Genomic DNA, 23,124 nt, shown 5'->3' on the forward strand with positions numbered 1-23,124 from the left:
TATGAAGGAATCCTTACTGCTTGCAGGGCTGGATGGCAGCTGCACGGGTATTTTGAGGATCAGTTATGTTAAGTCTGGCTGACTAATCCTCTGAGTACCTATGCATCATTGGTATTACTACTTATGGCATTAACCTAAAGCTCTGAATCAACTATGAAAATTCAAAGGCAGTGGGAGTGAGACAGAACATATGGGGGAACCTACCTCATCTGTACTCCACTTAGAAACTTTACTGGCTGGGATCCCAGCAACACTTGGAAGGAGCTTGCTCTGTTGTTCCCAGCGCAAGGGTAGGCCAGGGATTTGCAACTTAGAAGACGCAACAACTGGTTGAGGAACAAGCCCCTGGGTACTGGGTTCTTCAACATCTGCAGAGAGTTCAAGTAAGCATTAAATCCATCAGTCAGTGATGAAATCAGTTGCAGTAAAATCTTTCATTTCTGTTGATGTATTCAGGCCTCCTTGCAAAAACTGTACAGCTTTGCTTACACCAGAATTTAAGAAGTAGTGTGATTTCCTCTTCCACTAGTATGACTGTGAATATACTGGCTCTATACAAATGTAACTATTCTTGCCTGGAAAAACTTTTCCAACACAAYACAATTCAATGCCAGCGCAACACAATTCAATGCCAACACAACTGTCACAGGTCATATAATTTTAAGTATTTTGGTAAAATACATCACACCCACTGCTGCTTACACAGCAGAACAAAAGCTAACTTAATTCCAAGGCTGAGCTATTATAATTTCATCAAAACTAGCACTACACTGCTACAAAATTCCAAGGGTGAATCAGTTGTACAGCCCACGCAGCATTTATGCCTCATCCATAACAAGACATTTTTCAGTACTTCTGAGCAAAAAACACAAATGTCTGCAAATTCCCTGCTCCCACTTTAAATGGATGTTTTATATGGAAAACAACATTTAACTCTTCCCTGCTGCTACTGGGCTTTCTGCAAGGCCATTCCCTGTTTTAACACACTTATCTGTAACGCCAGGAAGGAGACTGTCATCCCACCTGCCTCAAACGTAATGTACAGGTGGGAGGATAGCTACAGCTGTTGCTGCTGCTGTCTGGAGAGCAGTAGCAGTTGCGGATGTGTGTAGGAGGAAAGTGTGAAGAAGCATGTCTCGAATGATGTCAACCTGCATAAGACATATACGTTCATTTACAGCAGGTCTGTGTTTCCATTGGAAATGCAAAAGCAACATGCTTGTTATGATCTCAGACTTGAATGCTTCCCAATTGCTGAATAAAATTATGAAAAACCTCTGGAGTTAATTTCTGAATGAAAACAGCCTACACAGAATCTGTATCTAATATTCCTTTCTAACATGACTTCACACAATCACTCACTCTCTGGGCTATTCTTGTTTGGATTACTCACTTCTATTATAGCTCCAYTCTGTTTTCATTTTTGGGAAGTTGCTGTTCATTGTTCTCTCTCTTCTTACTGTTATAGTCTTTATATGTTTTATATGTAGTCTTTATATGACAACTAGAGCACAAATTCATATTACAGATTTCTGCCAGCTCAGGGGGACCAGTCTGGAACACCCAATGTGGCCAAATACAGGATTTATCTGCATTTGTGTTTTAGTTCAAGCTAGGAGTATTTGAAGTGACTCTCCTCACTTCCCCCACATTGGTGCACTGCATGAAGCAGTTTGAGAATGCAAGTTGGATTTATTTAGGATGAAAATCAAACCAGAATTAAGTTCCAGGAGCACATTTAATGTGCCCCAATCACTACTGGCCATTCAGTGCATGTCGTAAGTAAAGCTCAAGAAGTAAACTGCCTGAAATGCAGATAATGTGTACATTAATCATCAGCACTATGTATTTCACTTCACACATCTGTTTCTACCTGGTCATACTACTTGCTAATGCAAAAGAACCCAATGCAGCACAGCTGTCTGCTATGGTAGACTTGGGTAAAACAGCAGAACTGCATTTTCATGCATTAAGCATAAAGTTTCTTTTGTGTTGGGGGAGAGAAGAGGAAGGAAAACGATGCTCTGGTAAAAATACCAGCACTGTAGGCATAGCAGGTACTAGGAAATCACTCTGCCACTACAATATATAGGTTATTCTATGCTGTAAAGCCATCTTGAAACTAGTTTCAGCTATCTAGTTTGAGCATCTGCACCTACCTGTAAAGCTGAGAAATGCCTCTCCAGAAATCCTGCAACAAAYCAACTTTCTTCACTGAGTTTGTACTCTTCTACACCAGTTCTGTCATCTTATTTGAACCAATCTACTTCAACTCAAGCTCACACCACTTTGCAGCATGTGTTTTTCAYTTCTCAGACTCTCTTCTGCTCCAGCCTCTACCTCTCTTTCCAGATAATTTTGCTGATTTTTCCCAAGAGAAAAATGAAAAAATGGAATTCCCTGTCAGTTTGATCTGCCTTTTCTTATCACTTAACTAACCCAGTCCTTCTCTGCTCTTCCATATACCGAAGATTTTGGTGCTCATCTCTTCCCTCAACCTTGCTCCAAGGATCCCACTTCATCAAACTCCTTTTTGTAACTACCTTTAACTCTCACTCTTCTCTAGATCCTTTCCTCCAGTCTTTCCTATCAATCTCTTCCCACTATCATGCCTGCTGCTCCAATCTATAACCTTCAGCATCATCTCAATTCAAACCTTAGTTCTATCCAAGCTCACTGAACCAATATACTTCAGTCTCTCCCATCATTAAAAAAATATTTTTGAGTTCGATTGCCTCTTCAATTTTTGTACTATTATTTCCTTTCTCCCATTCACCTCTATATGGCATCATCAAATGAGCACAGGATTTCTCCCCCAGTTCCACCCTAGCTTCTGCCCCTTTCACTTGAAATTATGCTTATCCAAGTCCGTACTGCATTCTTCTAACTCGAATATTGACCTTTTTCCATCTGATCTATCATGCTTCTTTTTTTCTTTTTTCTTTTTAATTATCTCAACACTCCTTTTTATAGTCTTGTCATTACCCAGTTTCAGTGACTCACCTGCACCTCTAAATGGTCCTATGGCATTGTCTTTGAAAAATCTTCCTTCCTCCACCCAGCCTGCATTAGTAGAAGCTCCACAAAGTCTCTTTAATGATCTCAACTTTATCTTTGACAGCTTTACTGACAGATTCTCTCAATTCAAACACTTACCTCTACTTCAGACAACTCCCAAATCTCTGTCCCAGAACTATCTTCTTTGGTCTAGCTGAAAGTCTTTATCACTCCAAACTCCAGAGTACAAAACCAGAACTCAGTCCCCTGCATTGCATCCTCTCCCCTGTGTCTTCACTCCATCGCTCACGACCTTTATTTGTTCTTCAAATCAGATCTCACTCAAGGCTCTCWCACACACACACAAGCTACGGTTATTCTTTCTGAATTTTCACTGGCTAACTTTCTTCTTCATCTATGTAGCTGTAATTCTCCTCCAGGATGTAATGGCACGTAAYAATTACTGCAACATCCTGTCCTCTAGCTTACACAAGTACAGTCTCTCCAAAATGCTGCACACAACTCTTTTCAGAGCTTTCTCTTGGGTTCTTCTGTCCATCTTAAATTTTTGTTACYTTCAAGATCTAGCCTCACTTTATATTCAACATTCATTATTCAAAAGTTGACTCCTAGTCCATTTAATCAGGACTGTCAGCCTACTGATTAGAATTTTAAATAAAATCCTCATTTTTTCTGCAGTATCATACTCATACTCTCAGAATTGATTCCCTTAAATATCTGCACTTTCCTGCTGTCCTTCAAAAGCTCCTTAGAGCTCCTACTACTTCTAAAAATCTCAGTGACAAGAAAGTCATGAGGCAGCATGCATGCTGAATGAAAAGTCTATTTTACTGAGAAATACTTTTGTCGTTGTTTTCTTGAATCCCCTATCCTTATCCCCCTGATATTTTCTTTCTAAAAAAAGTCTTGGATTTGAAAATTAAAGTTTATTAGGCTTTTTTTTTTGTTCTCCAGTTGCAACGCATGTAATACATTGATATTGTAGCGTAAGTAACAGACAATAATATTGCATGAAGRAAATTCCAAGCAAACTGCACTCCTAGCATTTCTGCAGGTGTAGAAAGACGTATACCTAAGAGTGTATCAGAACAGGCAGTAATGACAGCTAAAGTAATCTCTTTCTTCCAYAGCAGTTGTAGTTTATAGCTTTGTCAAATTCTAACTGTTCTGTCCCACGCTGCTATTTTTTTCAAAACTTCAGCAAACACAGTTCAGCTGATTATGAATGAGATTAGCATCAGATTAGCAGCTAATAAGTTCACTAAAGTGACATTTCCTAATGCTGAACCTTGTCCTCCATCTATTCAATTAAGAGCTCTAGTAATTGACATGAAAAGGTATTCAGTGCCTAATACCTTGCGGATCTGGACAAAAATGCCTCTGTTTATCAACAGAGTCTTATCTGCCTCACATACTAAACTGCACAAAATGAGTATGAAAAATGTTAACTTACGCAACAAGAAGAAGCAGGGTTAAAAAACCAACTCCACAGCAGGTGCAATCACATCCTTGGCAAGGAGTTTAGGTTTAGCTGGGGTAACTTCTTGCAAAAGACAGTGCAAAAGGCAGTATTTTGCCTTCAATCTATGCCTATAACASTAGACTTTCGAGTTTCTGCATAAAAAGCACCCCCCATCTCATGGTCTTGTCTTCCTCACTTTGCAAGCCTTGGTTTCAATGGAAAGGGAATCTCTGCACACCAGATAAAACATACTCCAAAATAAAGTCTCGATCTGTACATTCAGGAGAACAGGACTTTGGGGTGCACCRTGCAGCTAGCTGCAGCATGGAGCTACAGCTTTCTTGCACCAGAGGAAGGGAGAAGAAACAAAATTTTTGCTAGCAGTAGGCAAGATAGTAGAAATAGATGCAATAAGTTTACCATTTTAATCATAATCACTGTCCTCCACTGATGTTTCCTTCAGTTTCAGTCCAYCTGTTCCTACATTATTCTTAATACTTAACTGTGCCTTGTCATCCTTCTCCCTGAAATATCTGTACTTCTTACTTCACCTCTGTCTTCTTAGGTACCTTCCAGTAAAATGTAATTTAAATTTACAGAAGCTAAATGGCAAATACTCTTTGGCATTAACAAGAAACACCTAACACTATTCGTGCCCCCTCTATGTTCTAGATCAGACTTTCAAACACAGGATTTGTGTCCATACAAAAACTAGTATAATAGGGCTCTGATTTCAGTGGAGCTCGTTGACTCTAAATAATCTTTCTCCAAAAGAGGAAAACAGAAGCACAGTACGTGTTTTCTAGAGTAGCAGTAGAAAAACAGACAAATGAGCATGTCAAAAATATGTCAGAGAATCATAATGTAAGAGACATGCAGAAAAAACAGGGCAACAAGCTCAGCTAGTCCACAGGAGTCTGCCCAATTGAAACTACTTAAGCTAGAGCTTTCTGTGGCTACGATAGCACAAACTCAGAGATCAACTTCCAATCTAAAGTTTCGGTACTATGCCAYATTTACGTGAATAATGCCCCAAGTTAATATATATATATTTAAATGAGGTTAAAAGAATCACTCTGTAAACAACAAAGTAAGAAAGTTTTCTGGTTTTACAAATCTAATTCTGCAGGACTCCACATGAAAATGCATCCTAAGTATTAAGTAGAACTTGTTGATGAAACTACACAAATTTGGTCAATATTGAGTTCTGCCAGAATCTAAATGCTTTACAAAATGAGGCCAGTTTTCTTAGAATTAAGAAAAAAAAACGAAGAATTTAAAACATTCTGAACTACTTGTACTTCAAAATTTTTGTACTGTGTTACATAATGCAAAGTCAACATTGAAAGAGTATGTTTCTATTCTGCTGAAACAAAATACTTAAAATGACCAAAACCAATTTTTCTTTTCATTTGCTTTAGAGAGATTCTTTTATTTTCTCCAGAAATCTGAACTGCAGCACACTTCAAAATACCTTCACAATATGGATTTCTAAAATCTTTGCATAGCTCTTGTACTAGATAGATTCTTTCCTACTTTACACAGTCTTCACAGTACCTCTCACATCTATTTAAAAAGTGCTGGCGGACAAGCATTGTTTTAAGATAAAGTAGGTGTATCAGGGGTTAATAATTAGAACTAAAATACTGCCTTATATTTGTGTTATGTTTGTGTCAGGCTCTGTTAGTCCAGAGGAATTTTCAGGGTTTAATGAAGATGATCTTCTTTAAAATTTAAGGCAGCCCTTAAAGAACTACAATTACTGAAGCCTTCTTTAAGATTCCTGACAAAAGTCTTATGCATTTTGTGTATTGTACAATTAACCACTGAAGAAAAATATAAAAAGTTCAGGAATTAAACTACGAAATTAAGACCACCTAGCTTCTCATTGMTCCTGTATGAATTGACATACTGCATCAAAAACTGCACTGAAACAATGCACTGTAAATAATGCACACAGTAACTAAGTAGTCTGACATACAGAGTCTCACACATTGMAAGTAATTACTCAGAACTGCGATGCTCTGTTTTTGCTCTGTATTCTTTTTGAGTAACAAGGACAAAAATGAATAATGAACAGTTACCTCGAACTATCAAACCAGGTCAGTGAACAGTCAAGAGTTTTGACACAGCAATAACATAATCATACAGAATCACAGAACTAAAGAAACATCTACATTGGAAGGGACCTCTGGAGAWCATCTGATCCAACTTTCTGTTAGAGCAGGGCATTAGATTAACTTGTCCAGAGTACCTGGTAACTTGGTATCTTGACAAGCTGTCTTGTCAAGTCAAGTCCTAAGTATTTCCAGCAGAATACATCTACTACTTCTCTGGGCAGCCTATTCCAACTGTTCACATGGTGAAGAATTTTTTCTCATATCCAGACAGAATTTCCACTGAAGCAACTTGTATCTACTGCCTCTTGTCCTGCCATCATACATCCTTGAGAAGAGAGTACTTCCATCTTCTCTGTAAATACCTCTGAGTTATCAGAAGACCGTAAGCCGCTCTTCCCAAGTTTTCTCTTCTCTAGGCTAAACAAAATAATTTTTCAATCTTTCTTCATGTATCATTTTTTTCAACAACTTTGGGTAGAATAAGCCACCTTAACTTTGCATTATGACTCCAGTGTCTCAACTCTTCATCTTTAATTTTCCTTTCATTGAAGCTTTTGAAGCAATGAATTAATTTTATACCTGTACAGCTCTTTGGCTTAATCGCCTGTTTTTAAATCCAGAGGAAAAGATAATCTTGAAATGAAACTTTTATACCAGTATTCAATTTACATTCACCTTTACAGCTCTGAAAAGTTCTTAGCAAATCCTCTGTTGATTACAAGATAAAGAAACAAAGGGGTAAAAGTGCTTCTGCCAAAAGATTTTTGGAGGCAAACAGTGAATGTGGAAAGTAAGCTGCAGTGCACTTTCCACAAAAAATTAAAAAGATTATCATATTCCTTTAGATCTGCAGATTTTAGAACCAGACAAATGAAGTATTGCCAAGTTACCTTTCATTTCATTTGAAACGAGYAGCTTATTTTCCATCTCCTCTTCTTCACACTCTTTGTTCTTTATGGAGTCCTTTGTTTGTTGCACTCCACTGAGGAAAACAAGATGTTCATTTTATATTATATCATAAAAATCACTAAGCATGATAAAGTCTCTTGCTAATTATGCAATATTGTTACTAACACTGAAGAATTCCCACACAATGAAGGCTGTATCATCATAAAAAAAAATTAGAGGATCTAATTTCTAACTTACACAGATGGCAACACACCTCTTGACATGCATTTTATAATAAAGGTTCAAAAGCAGTACAAATTAAACATGAGTCAGATCAACATACTTGAGTTCACAGCTAGAAAAAAAAATATATATAAGGCAGTGGATGAGTCTGCAGCAGAGTACGGAAGACTGAAAAAACATTGTATTTGCATATGCTGCATTTCCTACAAAAGCTCACCGGTTAACTAGGCATGTTTCAGGAGCCATGTTAAGCAACATCTATTCCTTTTTTACTGTCAAATCTTCATCTCCACCCTATTCCAAATCTTGCACTGTACCAGCACATCATTGTACAATTGTTAGGGGTCTCACTCATTTTTTTTTCCTCTTGTTACTTCTTATCCAGCTGATAAAGTAGCTGTCCTTGCCTGCTGACTGTTGCTGCTCCCTCAGTTTTGCCAGACCAAATGTCTGCACTGAGGGAAGACCCTCCCTTTTAATAGGGAAGAGAAGTGAGAAGAAGGAAACTGCTTAAAAAAGAAAACGGTATTTTCATCCTAGTTCTAGTCCATCGGAAGTTTCAATTCAAACTCTGTCTTCAGAAGCTATTTCCAACCAGGTTTCTTGCAAAATGAAGCTTTTGTAAACTTGCTGATATTATGTGTATATTTATTCCCTTCTCTCCTTAATACTTGAGAACACATTGACCAATTCTGACTAAACCATCACAGATGCAAAGGTCTCACAGGTATGAGGTAGATAATACACATTTTGTAAAAATAGCCACCAGACACAGAGACCTTAAAGTCAACACTAAAACAAAGCCCACTACATGAACTCATGCCTTATTAGATACCAGAGAAACTATCAACAAGATGATCTTTAAAAATGCCCCAAACCTGGATAAAAAGTCTGAACTAGAGCTAACATCTTATTAGACAAGATTAGCCAATCTCATCACATAAACTCACAAAAGAAACAGGCCTGTTTAATTCTATTATTTATACATACAATCTATTAAATATGAGTAAACATTTAGGCAATAAATCAGGTAGGAACTGTAGTTCCCTGATATCAACATAAGTATGTAAGATACACTACAAATGGTGCAAAATGAACACCACAGATCAGAAATCTAGCCTCCTTAGTATTTGACATGACACAAATGGTATTACAGACACAGCTAATGGAATAAGTGTAACAAGTCTGTCTTCTTTTGGCATGACTAACTTCTTTACAGTATCTTTCTCAGAAATACCACTTACATTTATTTACTGAAAAAATATTTTTCTAACCCCCAAATATGAAATCTTTTGAAGCATGATGTGTGCAATTAATTCTGGAGCCAAAGCAAATGATAAATGTGATTCAACATTAAAAAACTTGTGAGGAAACACCCACCTTCATATTTTCTCGAGGACAACTTTCATAGAAACATACATCCAGAAATTTTGCCTCACTAGTTAAATATAGGATTATATCACAAATTGAAAGGTTTAGGGGATGAGGGGGAAGATAAATCGATTTTTCTTTTATTAGCTAGCACCATTTGATCCCCAAGACTGTGTAATCATCCTCTTAATTGTAAGTATTTCCAGAGTGTAATATCAATTACAGTGAAATTCCCCATCCACTGTGAAGATGCACAGCCCCTCTATCTTGAATTTTAATCTCAGGAACAGGCTGCAGTTTTTTATGCACATACTTTTGCAAACCGATTTTCTAGTATGAACGAACATTTGCAGGCATACATATCTGTTACTGGTGGGAAGGGTAAGGAGAAAAAGAAGGCAAAGGCAAAGGAGAACTGGAAATTAGCTTTCTAAGCACCACTTAGATTTAACACAACACATTAAATCTTGTGGTTGGTTGTATATGTAGTTGGTTCTTCAACCAAGTACTTCTATGAAACAAAAGATTACCTGGAACATGAAGACTTACACACTSCATTAAAGTCAAACACAATTCAATCCATACTAGGAGCTCAGCAGCTAAAGAGCACACAAGTATGCATATCTGTGACTTCAATTATGCACATGTACTCTGAATACACATCTAAAAAGATCCACTGGGTATTGCAATAACCAGATGCTCAATATTTAATAACTCTAGCAGTTCATATATGTTGTGACGCCCATGTTTCAYGCCTTTTTAAAAGGAATTTTATTCAGCTGAAGGTTCTCTCCAATTGTGCTGGAACTCACAAGGAATGTGAAAGGTAGAGCATGAAATTCAGATAGGCATCAGTGTAGTCAAACAGATCAAACACAAACTGCAGAGCCTTTGGGTACCTCAAAGTTGGCAGAAGGTTGTTACTATCTGATTGAGATTGACTAAACACAGTGAACAGATAATTCGCTATTTCAGGGTGTCATAAAAATAGCACTCTCTAAAAAAATGAAAGATCAAATAAATTGTCCGTTAATTAAGTTTTAAGAGAGATTTGTAAAGTCAGTGTTTATTTTTWAAAAAGGTGAATTTATTAGAACTATGATTAAAACAATGAAAGACAACTATCATTTAACACAGATACATCTAAGAACTACTTAGGAAACTGGCTTTTTTTYCCCCGTTTATATTCACTTGAATATGACTAATGACATAGAAATTATTTTCATAGCACAGTGAGAATACATCATAGAGGAGTTCTTCAGATTTTTTATTGTTATGTCCATAAACATGCTGGGGAAAGAAAAGTTTCTACTTCTTCTGAAGCAGCTATTTTAAACTAATTTAAAAGCTTGTTAATTTTTTCTTAGCTATATTCCATATTCCTTAAATGCAATCATAGTTTAAGGAGAATTTGAACATATAATTTCACTGGCTGCATGATCTACTATGAAGAATCATACCTGAGATTAAAAACATTATTATTGATAAAATATTAATTCCACTTGATATTCTTCATAGTATTTTCTCTGGACAAGTTATAGTAATTACTTCAAAAATACGTTCTTATTCTATGGATTCCACCTATTCAAACACTGTCTGAAAACACAGATAAGGCAAGTTTAGTCTCATGCTAAATTTCAGTGCTTCTTCTGTAATTTAAATTTCTTTTAAAAATATTCTTCCCAAATAAAGAAAAATTTTGTTTTATAATTTTGCAAACTAAGAATTGTTTGTCACTCTTCAACTGCTAAATGTCATGAAAAGTTTGTTCACCATTCTAGCTCTATACACAGTAAATTACAGAAGTATGTATTACTCAGTACTTTTCCCCCATAGCTAATTATTGATATCAGGGGAAAAAAAACAAGGAGTAAAAAAATAAACTATTTGTATTCTTTATTATTTGTTAGTTAGCTTCTTAAGAAGATACAGAATTATTTTATTCCTCTTCTGAACTATGATACTTCCTCCATCATGATTATGATTTATATAAATGTGAAGTATGAATAAGCTTGCTGGTTGTCTTTGTAAACCATTGGCTGATCTGAATCATGCTAATCTAACATCTTCACTGATGAACGATTCTAGCCTACAGGAAGACATTGCTATCACACAGTAGAACATTCTCCAAAGAATTCACAATATCAATGCCTGAAACATTCCCTGAAGATATTCTTTCTGCTGAGGAATTACAAATTCATTCAGTTTCATCTCTTTCTTAGGAAAGCTTGCTCTTTCTATCATGTGCAGGAAGACTCACCAGTCTGATCTACACCCCCGCAAGAATCTGCTCAGTAAAATCTGGAACTGGCACTGAAGCTGGCTATAAATTTCTCCAGGAAAGTTCCTGACCATAAGGCAGATAAATTGTTCAAGATTCATGACCATTTGAGGATGGGATTTTGTATCCAATTCAGATAATAGTGGATGTTATCTTTTGTACCTCTGCAATCCCAAATAAGTGACAAGTAGTTTAGCTTTAGAAAAGAGCTTCAGATGAGGAGGATATGGTAAGACTGTGTTTCTTCCATCCCTCTCCTTTTCTCCAGGGCGTTTTTTTTTTTTTTCTTTTTTTAGGCCAATCTTATATTTACGACCTCCTTATCTGACATATTTGGATGAGATGCAGCATTAGGTGATGACAGACCTCACCATTATGAAGTATGAAATCAGTGTGGAGATGTATCTGAAAGTGGTAGATACCGTTCATTTTTTTTTCCTGAATTAGTCCTGGATAACCTAGGCTAAATCTTGAGCTACTCCGCAGAACAAGCATAATCTCTGCACCTGTTCCAAATCTGGTTTAAGCTGATGCCACCAACTGTAAAATAATCTTCTATGTCTTTGTGTAATGGTTATACAATGGGTGACTATTATAGTTACCAGGTACTACTTTAACGCATATTATAAAATGTAAATCCTAAGGAACTTCCACTACCAAATAATCTAGAATTAACTTGGAAAGCTAACCATTCTTTCAACCCAGTTAGGCCTGTTTTTTTTTTTTTTTTTTTTGTCATACAGACCCTCTCCAGGCACAGTGACCTTGATCATCACAGAAAATGACCAGAATGAAGAACTTAAGCTCTCTGTAGACATAGAGGCTCATACTTGCAGGAAATTTCTTTCTATTCTATTTCTATTTTAGAATCATAGATTTTTCAGTATTCAGAAATGAAGTAGGTGATTTCTGGAAAGTCTTATATGCAAAGCTGAGACCAGCCTACCATGACTCCTCATACCACACAATGCTTGAATTTAGCACACTTTTCTGCTCATGCCCCTTGCAGCAGGATCATCTATAATCTTAAAAAATACAATCTAATTCGTCTTACTCAAACAAATTGCTTGAAGACAACTGCAATTGTACACAYACAGGGAATGCGGAATGTCTGTAGGGATCCTACTCTGGGCAGTATTTGGAACTAACAACACCTCTGTTAACTGCTAGATTTGAGCTTCCAGTTCAGCTGTTTCAAAAGAACTAATGTGACCTTAAGTGCTACAAAAAGAGTAGCAGCACAGAAGACATTTTCTTCCTGTCCATGGCACTTCAGAGACTGACATGGACCAATAAGTACAATTCTGAAGTTCACATTCTAAAAAGGAGTATTTTAAAAAAATTGGTAATAGGTATACAAAGGTCATCTAAAGGCTAAATAAAGGCTTCCATTCTGGGGAGAAAGTATCAGGTGCTTAAGTATCCTTTTGTGAATATAGAGAAAGCAGAGAAATTACAGACCAACTACAAGTTGGATGCCAAACCTATTCAAATGAACAATTGGGTATATGTTTTAACAATTTGTTGGAACACATCATGAAGGAGAGCAGTGGATTATCCATATGTCTGCAATGTTTTTATGCAGGAGGTATTAGGACCAACAGAAAGGTAACTATGAGATTTAACTACCASACTAAACAGCAGTCAATTCAGGTAATATAATGCAGGGTTGCTGGTCAGACTACATTTTTTTTTCTTAAATGAAAGGTTAAACATTCAGGTTCTTCCAGAGAAGACAGAAATACACATACAGCTTTGTGCATCTCTCAGAGACAAAATGCTACTTGCATTATAAAAAATTATTGTATCTTATTCAATAAATTACATATATTGTGTATTTATGTAATTAGTATTTTTTTCATTGAAACTGATGGGAAAATAAAGAATAGATTTTCAATTACAGCTACATAGCTTTTGAGATTTTTTTTTAGGAATACATTTTTTATGGAAGAAAGGAATTGCTGACTAGATCAAAGTTTCAGGAGATTTAATTGCTTCTTAATTAAGCAGCAAGTTTCAATCTTTGAACTTTACTGTGAGGTATTTACCCTAGAAATTTAACTGTCCAAAGTCTCTCAAGGCACTTGCCATTAACAGTAACACTTACAGTTCATATATTATGAATCTATGATAGTACTGTTAATAYAAAGATATAATAAATTATGTTTCTTGTTCTAGGGTGCCTTACTTCTATTTCTGTAGGAAAACAACCAATAGAACAATGCACTGATACTGCAATTAATTTAAAATGTAGGCAACTCTATTCCCTCATGTAAGTCCTTGAAAACACTGAAGAGTATCTGCTAATTTCAAAGATAGCTCAAAGACAGCCACAAATACAGCTTTCCAATACTGGTCCAGAAACTATCCCATGCCATTCTTTTGTTAAAAAATACTCCAAAACTTAAGAGTTAAGTAATTACTCACTTTTAAATGTATGTACATACTCCCAAATATAAACTAACATATTTGTAAAGAGAGGCAGGGAAATCCCAGGTCTAAACTTCCAGTAATTTCTCTGTCTTGGAGTATTTTTCTTTTCCTCTCTGATTTGCATTACTTATTTCTTGCATACACTGCGACACCATTTCTCTTCCTCCCTATTTCTAATATAAAGACAAGTGAAGAACTTCATGCCTTTCCTCACTGCTTCCAAGAGTTCCACTAATAGATCACTGTACTGTACTGTGCGATAAGTTGCATTTTATGTTGACAGTCTCCAAACAACCCACACTTTGAAAGGAATTGATAGTTACCCAGATGGCTTCTTTTCTTTCACATCACATAATAGGGGCTTCCTGCAAGGAGATTTACTTTCTGGATCTTCCTGCTTAATCATTTCTGACACAGACTTCCCAGATGATCGATTATGAGTTGGAGATTTCACGCCTATATGATCAGGACTAGGGCATTTTCTATCGCTGTTTAAAATAAATGATCACAATGTTTAAAGCTGAGTTGAACAGCAGCTGAGGTGCTGTTCAACTTATTTTCTCTGTTGGTAAAGATTTATTAGTGCAATTAAAGAACTGTAAGCTATAAGAATTTTTTTTTAATTATATAACTTTCTCACTTGCCACAAACAAAATTGTATACCAGGGATTTTCAGAAATCACAACACTGAACTCCTGTTTCTCTTTAAGTCAAAGGTAAAACTAGGTAATTTAAAAGGAACAGAATTTGACCAATAGAATTTTTGATAATAAACTATTCACCTCAAAGGTTTGTAACACACACACACACACACACACACACACACACACACACACACACACAAACTACAGCATCATTTCCTTCCTATCCCTACTCTCCTTCTCATAATATACATTCATATATCTAGGACTCTTTAAAAATGCTACACAATCTCTCAGTTTGGACAATGAAAAAAACAGTAATTGATGCTGTCCGTATCACAGAGGATACTGATGAAACTGTTTCTGGCTTCATTGGGAATATGTTCAGGTTAATTGTCAGAGGATAATTAATACACCTTTGATTTCTACAATTCTACACTTGCAGGAATAATCAATCCAGGTAGTGCTCTTCAATAGCTGGATATTTTGTTTCTAAAGCATAGAGCTGAAATTCTCTCCAAGAATGTAATTTAAAATACTAAAAATATGAATAATATTGAAAATACATAGTCATTACAGTGGAAACTGGTAACATCTTCAATATAAGCACTCACACTATGACACACATTAATGTAGGCCTTGAAAAGAATGAAAAGCTCCTCTTCTCTTCCTTTTCTTCTAAAATTCTCCAGTATCCCCTCCCAACCCAAAATAAGCACAGAAGTCAGTATCAACGATTTCTTATAGAAAATTATCTCTGAAAAGCCTCTTGGTATCACTTCCATTATTTTGCACTAGTGTTCCTTCTAGAAGCATTACTTACAGAATGTTACAGTACTGTTCTTGCAAAACTTATTTCTGGTGATTCGATTTCCTGCTCCCACAATAACAACATTTACAATGGCTATTCTTTGAAGAGCAACACTCATATATATACTCATGTCAGTAAGGCTGCCCCAGCAAACAACAGAAAGAAACGAATCATTTTCTTAAGTGAAATCAACCAGCAAAAAATCCGTTTGAAATTGTAATTTACCACCTAGTAGTCCGCAGAGTTAGGAGAAATGAAGTTCTTGTTAAATCATACATAATAAGATCAGTATCAATCTTTGTAAGCTCARTGACCTTTTCTATGAGCACTGATAAAACCACTCCTTCCCCGTAAATGAAAATTCAGATAAATAGACAGGCCTTTCTGAATCTATTCAACCCTTAYACCACAATGAATTATTTTACAGAGCACTGAAATGAACAGTTGTATTGCTGTTAGCAGAGATATTGCTCTGATTGTAATTACCTGATAACAGGAGAGGTGGATCTTTCACTATCTTCCACTTTCCTGCTTCTTGGGCCAGGATTCATTGCAGGCATCTCCCCACTCAACCGATCAGGTAAGAGGCTTTCTTTGTTCAAGTTGATCTCAGAATACGGACAGCTGACTGCACTGGAATTCGAGGCACGGAAATGTCTCCTTATTTTCAGTCACTTTACAGACTTCACTCAGTTCAATTAAAGTACATTACAAACCAGTTTTATAGAAGCAGGTGGAATCAGACAGCATATATAAAATAAGAAAATACGCAACAGTGTTGTAATACATAAAAGCGTTATGAAGTACACTAATGAAAATCCTGAACCTGAATGTTTTTTCATGTTTTCTTTTGCAGCAATATACATAAGAAGTTATATTAGTTTATATTACAGAATACATTCTGGAAAATTGTCTGATGAATGTTCAGTAATTTACTTTTTAAGATGCATGTGTGCTCTCTCACACATTAACAAAATTCCAAGAGACAACCAATGGCCACAGACTGAAACACAGAAAATTCTATCTGAATGTAAGAAAAAAAATAATTGTGAGGATAGTCAAACACTGGAGCAGGTTGCCCAAAGAGGTTGTGGAATCTCCATCTTTAGAGACATTCAAAACCTGACTGAACATGGTCCTGGGAAACCTACTCTAGCTGACCCTGCTTTACAGGTTGGACCAGATGATCTCCAGAAGTCCTTTCCTACCTCAACTATTCTGTGATCAGGTATTTTACACATAATATACAGAATGCCTTTGACTATACCCACCTCCCTTTAAATAACCAAATTACACTCCTGTGGTTATCTGTCCTGTAAAGAAACATATTTCTATTATGTAATGTCCACAAAGAAACTGGACTGTATTGCAAGGGTGCAATGTGAGGTATGTTGTACTTAATGCAATATCACCAAATCTCATTTGCAAAGAAAAAGCATTCATTGCACTCTTTGCTACACTCCCCATTTCACTGCACTCAAGCTAGTGAAGAAGAGAACCTGACATAGTGCTTTTAAGATGGCTTCTAAATATTATTCTAATAAATGTGGAAATTGTACCTCCCAAAATCAGAAAACTTGCTCTTCCACAAGTTAGGATAGAAAATGACAGCAACCCAAAACACACCGTGCTGAACTAGCAAAGAACGCTACGTAATGCTCAGATGATTAGTCTGGCTAAATATTCACCTCACACTTCTAAGATAATGCCCCAAGTTCTGAAAGGTATGCATATTCCAAGACAGTGATCAACAATATACTAAATTTTCAAATCTAGAGGAAGCTATATTAAGCAMAATGCTCTACTTGTAGCTGATCACCTATGACATACAAAATTATGCTTTCCTAGGCATGTATGTTATTACATGGAGTTCTACAACAGTAAAATGCAAGAAAACACCAACTGGGATTTTGCTTATTCTCCTTTCAAGAATATAACTATCTGCCCTTTCACAAATCATTGTAATATTTCATTTGCTTCACCAATCGTTACACATTAGATTTTCAAACAAAACTAATATGAACAGCAATCTACCTTGCCAGCAATATGCCTGCCACTTCCGATTAAAAAAAAAAAAAAACTTTCATTGTTGTGTTTATTTTACAAAGCACAGCATGAAAACAAGGCCTTTTATACAAATAGAGCGTACATTCCCCTTCTCATTTGCCCATGAAGCTTTGGGAGTACAGTGAGTATGAATCAACTCATACTATGAAGTTGGACTAGTAACAGTAACCTTAATTTTGGTCATACCAATGTAAGTAATAAGTTGGTAGAAAATCAGATGTACCTCAGCACTAGYATAATAAAGAGAAAATTCCTTAAAGCTATAGAAGCCAAGTCAGTCTGTCCTTGCTGGAGTTATCTAGACAAGATTCAAATAGTATGTCTGATTCTTTTTCCAGCAGGTTCATTTGAAAACATTACAATATCAACATTAAAAAAATATATACACACACACAAATATATATACACACATATATAGCTTTGCTGAACTTGAATTACAGAGGAAAAACACTAGTTCTGCTTTTCTAATCAAGATGAGATCCCTATTTAACGCCATTCCAAGCAGACGGCATTCCACAGCAGTCTGTGCAGTGCAACTGACACAGAACRTTCCCCAAGCAACCTATGAAAAACAGGACAGCCAGCTTTGCCTCCTTCTGAGGGACTGGACAGTAGTCCCAGCACCTCCTCTGAATTCTTTAGGCACTGAAGTCTTTTGGTACAGGAACTTCATAGCAGAATTTTAAACAGCCTCATAAGATACAGCCAAAAGGGTGTCTGGACTACACTTGAAATACAGGATTTCTTTTTTATGAAATAGTTTAAGATTTGGAACAGAATATACAAAGAAAAATGTTACCTGGAGCATTTAACTTTTATTTCTAATTTCTATTAAGCAGAATTTTGCATTTTTAGATTTTTTATATCCTTCTACTTACATTTATTTTTCTACCAACTGGGTTTGTCTGTCTTAAGATAGTGTCTGTGAGACATTTTAAAAGAACAAAAGAACATGAATTAATGYATGGGGAAGAAATGAGGGAGACTAGGAAAGACAGAAAGGTCTTCTACAGCCTCAATTCTTTATATTGCTGCATCTATCACAATGATGTCTCTTTTCCCTTTCAAATGAACGAAATAGGCTCCTATTCAGAAAAAGAATTCAAGAGGCTGATGCCAACAAGATTTAAGTACTTGCTTTGACAAGCTAGTACCATTGTGATAAAACAAAGTTATCAGAAACTCAGGAATATATTGTTTAATACCAGTTTTCCTATCACTACAGGCAAAGCATGTAATCTTCTTTTGAATTTCTATGCTCACAGTTAGAGGTCCTCTCAGGAAAACACCATAAAATAATTTCATATTTAACTTCAGTTGCGTATTACTAAACAAGCCTTACATTACAATGAAAACTGACAATACAATTTCAGCTCCTAGCTGAAGTCTTCTATTTACCAATACTATTATCATGTTTTAAATTACAAAATAAGAAAAAAAGCCTATAAACTCAGTCCTTCACTAGAACTTCCTTGTTTATATACTGCCTTTTTCTTTAGTACTTCAGAAAAGCAGATGTTGAATGACAGTCAATATCAGCMAGTAACAGCTATAATATTAACAATGCTTTAGAGCACTAGACTTCTTATGAGTTTCTTTGTAATTAATCACTCAAGTTACTGTATSTTGTTCAAAAATCTCCCTAACAGTTCTTTGACGTTACTATTACTTAGGGCAACAAAAAGAATCCTCATGATTTCCACTGTCAGTTTTGCTTCAACAAAATACAGCATGTATGAACTTGTGTATGAGTTGGTGGCTTCAGATCAATCCGTAAATCCTTCTGAACCTCAATGCCTTCAGCCTTCAGTTCAGTTTGTCTACTACAAAGAACAAAAGATTAATCTTGTTACTCCTACATAATAGAAGTGTTTGATTTATGCAGAGTTTAAGTTTTAGAGACAACTCATCACAAGGACTCAAAAGTTTTGATGCATAGGTTGTTCAAAACTTACAAGGATTTTTAACTATTCTCTCAATTTGCAACCGGATTTTTGCTCCAGATTTTGGGTTGCCTTAACCCACCATGTTGAAAATGCTGGGGTTCAGAAGCCAGTTTTCAAAATGATCAGATATCCTTAACTTAGAGGCGCCAACATCTGTCAGAGAAAMAGGGAGTATGTCAAGAGGAAGGAACAGCAGCAGACACCTAATTTGAAACCTCGTCTGACTGAGTGGTAAACATTCCAGCTCTGCTTTGCAGCTCTGAATTCAGTTCAGTGTGATAGAGGTACTCGATTATCATCTGAGCTGCTTCAGTAGGTTCAGCCCTTGTTTAAGTAAACAAATACCCACTTTAACAAAAGCCTCCACAAAAGCCTCCACACAGGACAGTAATCAGCTCAGTGTTGAATATGCAAAACAACATGGCAATTAAGCTATCTGCCATACACTTTTCATCYTACCAAAACAGCAGTGGAGTGAAAGCTCACAATACACGTGCCTATATTGCAGCTTTCTGTGGAGAGGGTGTCAAGGGGACAGGGACAAACTCTTTTCAGTTGTCCCRTGTGACAGGACAAGAGGCAATGGGCAGAAATTGAAGCACAGGAAGTTCCGCCTGACCGTGAGGGGGAATTTCTTCACTTTGAGAGTGACGGAGCCCTGGACCAGGTTGCCCAGAGAGGTTGTGGAGTCTCCTTCTSTGGAGATCTTCAAGGCCCACCTGGACGCAACCCTGTCTACCATGCTCTAGGTGACCCTGCTTGAGCAGTGGGGTTGGACTAGATGATCGCCAGAGGTCCCTCSCAACCTGATTCTATGATTCTACTCTTTCCAGCCTCCTTTACAGATTGAGTGAAAAATTACATTAAAAAAAATGTTTTTGMGGAACCAAAAATGTAAAGCCAATACACTGATTGTATTTTGAACATAAAGCCAATATACTTTATATAACATTCCAGAGTTCCTGACCTCATGGGCCCAGGACTTTGAAGTCAATAGGCGCTTTCCAGAATTACTCGATGGAACGAAAGTATAAAAGTAGTATATCCCATTTGTAGCTCCTTTGCAATTGCCCTTCAATTACTCTCAAGACACAAATCACTCTAGCAAACACTGAACCAACCAGTGGAACACAGTGCGGACCTAAGGCTTCCAGCGCTTCTATGACACCATGTTCTTAAAATATAGCTTCTACTTTGGCACATTCAGATCTCCAGCAGACACTAACTTATTCAGCTACATAACCTATGGAACGTTTCTGGTAAAATGACCTCTAAGCTTACACCTTGTTGCCTAAATTCAGTAAATAATTTATTTCTTTCCATGTTTATTTGATGGCAAAAACAGATCTCCAATTAATACAGAATTACAGAGTCACTAGTTAAACATAGTACCACACAAATTTTAGCTTGTATTCTTTCTCAGTGTTTACACTATTATTTAGATTGTCTACAATACCGTACACACAAATTCCATGGAAAGTGCAACAGTTGAGGACCGCTGCTGTAAAGCAGCTTTGATGTTAATTCATGGAGAGTTAACTCAAAGCACTAACAAACTTTACAGCTGACCACTTTACATGACAGCTCRGATTTGAAAATTATTGCATGTATCAGACAAGCATACAATTCACCGTCTGTCATTAATATGCAGGTAATCTGCATTACACTACCTACTTGCAAACCAGTCGCATAGTTTCAACTGCCCAGCACAAAATCCTGTATCAAGTGGTGACAGCAAGCCATCATTAACATTAACGTTTCCGAAAAGTAAATGCTTTAATGCCATCAAATAATTAATCACCCACGGTTTTCCTCTGGTTCCTAAGGAACAAGCTTTCAGTATTATTTCAGAACTGTTTAGCATTGTAAATTATCATCTTGCTGGCACATACGCCTTTATGCTGTAGATAGACATTGTATCTCACCACGAAAAAAGGAAAAGAGATAAGCGTGTTTAAATATATTTCAAGGCTGCCAAAATAAAAGAGCCAGAAGACTGCAACTTGACATGGATAATTGCTGCAATTTCAAAATGTCTTTGTTTATTTAGAAGGAAAGTGATGGTAAAGTTTCAGAATTTTTGGGGTAACCTGGACTCTCAAACCTATAGACTCCACACAAATAACAAATYTCATCTTCCTCAGAACTATTCAAGAAAAAAAAAAAAAGCAGGATAGGGAACAAACCAACGGAGTTAGTGAATAAGATATTTGCAGTGTTAATATATCTGCTATGAAACAGCAAATTCTTCTGTCTTAGAGCAACAAAACCTCTCTGGTTATATTTTTATCCTCCAGAACTATACATCAATGTAAATAACAGGATTGCTAAGACTAAAGTGAAAATTGAACATAATAGATTGCAATGACTCTTTTTACTCAATATTCAGGATTAGTAATTATAACAACTTTAAATAGCATGGAAAAATCTAGTTATAAAAGCAGAGGATACATGAACTAACCAGACATCTATCTCTCACTCATCCTATCACTGCAAAACATTAAAATATTTAGTGTCAAATTTATTTATAGGYAAGAACATAAATGAAAAACTTTCTGATGCATTTACTTACTATTTTTTAAAAATCTTTTAAGTTTCAACCTTTGGCTAAGACTGCGGTATGTTCACATGATTACAGGTAATTGAGATGGCATGTGTTAAGAAATKAATGCCCTGAATTTGAAGTTACTACCTTACGGATCAGATGCATCAATAAGTCATACAAGACTCAGGCTACTGGAATATGAAATAAAATGGATTTCAGCTAACCAACAAGGAAGCTTTTTAGGCAAGTCTGTTTTACTTAACATTTGCTGTGGACTAACAACATGAATGCAGTAGGTTACCAAAAGTACTAACTTGACTGCTTAAGGAGTTAACTTACCAACTRAGTACAACAAAACTTCTCAAAAGGGAAGACAGAAAAACTGAAAAAAAAATGCAAAGGAAAAAGGAACACGGATAGAAAAAGAAGGAAATAGGTGAGAATAATCAGAAAGATGGTAAAGTGGCATACTGTGTTACGAGAGAAAGAAGAAACAMCACAGTCCACATGACACTGGTTTTGTCCCCGGAGCTATCCTAGCCACACCCTCTCCTGGAGATAAAGCTTGTACTAGCATTAGGAGTTCTTCTGYCACTTAACACAAACACAGTGCCTTAGGCTATACATAGGAAAGAATTGCTTGCAGTAAAAAAAAGCCTTTTGCACATTAAACAGCTATACAGTTTTGCTGGCAGTTACTTTTTTATGGATGTGTAATGACTTTAGCCAATGCTGATACACCAGCAAAACTTTATAGCGTAATTCTGGCCACCAGGAAATAATCCTGCCACCAAAAAATGTTAAAAGACTACAGTGTTACTTGCTTAATAGTACACTTAACAACATGAATAGGAAAACTCTCTACCAAAGGGCAAGCCTTTAGTCATGTGAGAGCAGAAGGCACAAAGTGCCATAATGTTAGTGATCCTATAACTGTTTAATGGAAAAATTCCAAGAAAACTTCTGGAATCTGTAATTTGCAAAAGGTTATAGGATAATTTTTATGGTATTTAATTCTCAACCTAACATGTTAATTGTATCCCCCTTTTTGGAATATTCAGGATTCATCTTACACTGTAAATATTTGAAAAATAAAATATAAAATTAGTAAATGTTTCCCAGTTGTTCTCTCACTCTTTCTACATCCCCTCCATTCCATTCTCCCATGCTACTGCTCTCCCTATATCAACTCTCGTTCAGCAGAGGCTGGGTCGTCCATGTTTCTGTATTTCATTTCAGAAAGGTGTTCAACAGAAGCGTATTTAGCAACATCAAATATATATTAAGTCATTCAGGCT

At 36.3% G+C, this 23,124-nt stretch overlaps 1 protein-coding gene across 2 annotated transcripts in view; it reads right to left on the reverse strand.

Moving 5' to 3' along the window:
* L3MBTL3 (L3MBTL histone methyl-lysine binding protein 3) overlaps window positions 1-23,124 on the reverse strand; it is a 78,303-nt gene that overhangs the window by 5,571 nt on the left and 49,608 nt on the right. The window contains exons 16-19 of one of the 2 annotated variants that reach the window (XM_085311125.1): window positions 15,755-15,901; window positions 14,140-14,304; window positions 7,491-7,582; window positions 205-368 (exon numbers count right to left, since the gene is read on the reverse strand). In XM_085311125.1, the coding sequence (XP_085167251.1) occupies window positions 205-368; window positions 7,491-7,582; window positions 14,140-14,304; window positions 15,755-15,901 (568 nt within the window). The remainder of the gene's footprint in view (window positions 1-204; window positions 369-7,490; window positions 7,583-14,139; window positions 14,305-15,754; window positions 15,902-23,124) is intronic. The other variant, XM_085311126.1, reaches the window with a different exon arrangement.

The sequence above is a fragment of the Rhea americana genome, unplaced genomic scaffold (genome assembly GCF_003343005.1).
Source record: "Rhea americana isolate MKP2758 unplaced genomic scaffold, rheAme1 scaffold_332, whole genome shotgun sequence".
Lineage (NCBI taxonomy): Eukaryota > Metazoa > Chordata > Aves > Rheiformes > Rheidae > Rhea > Rhea americana.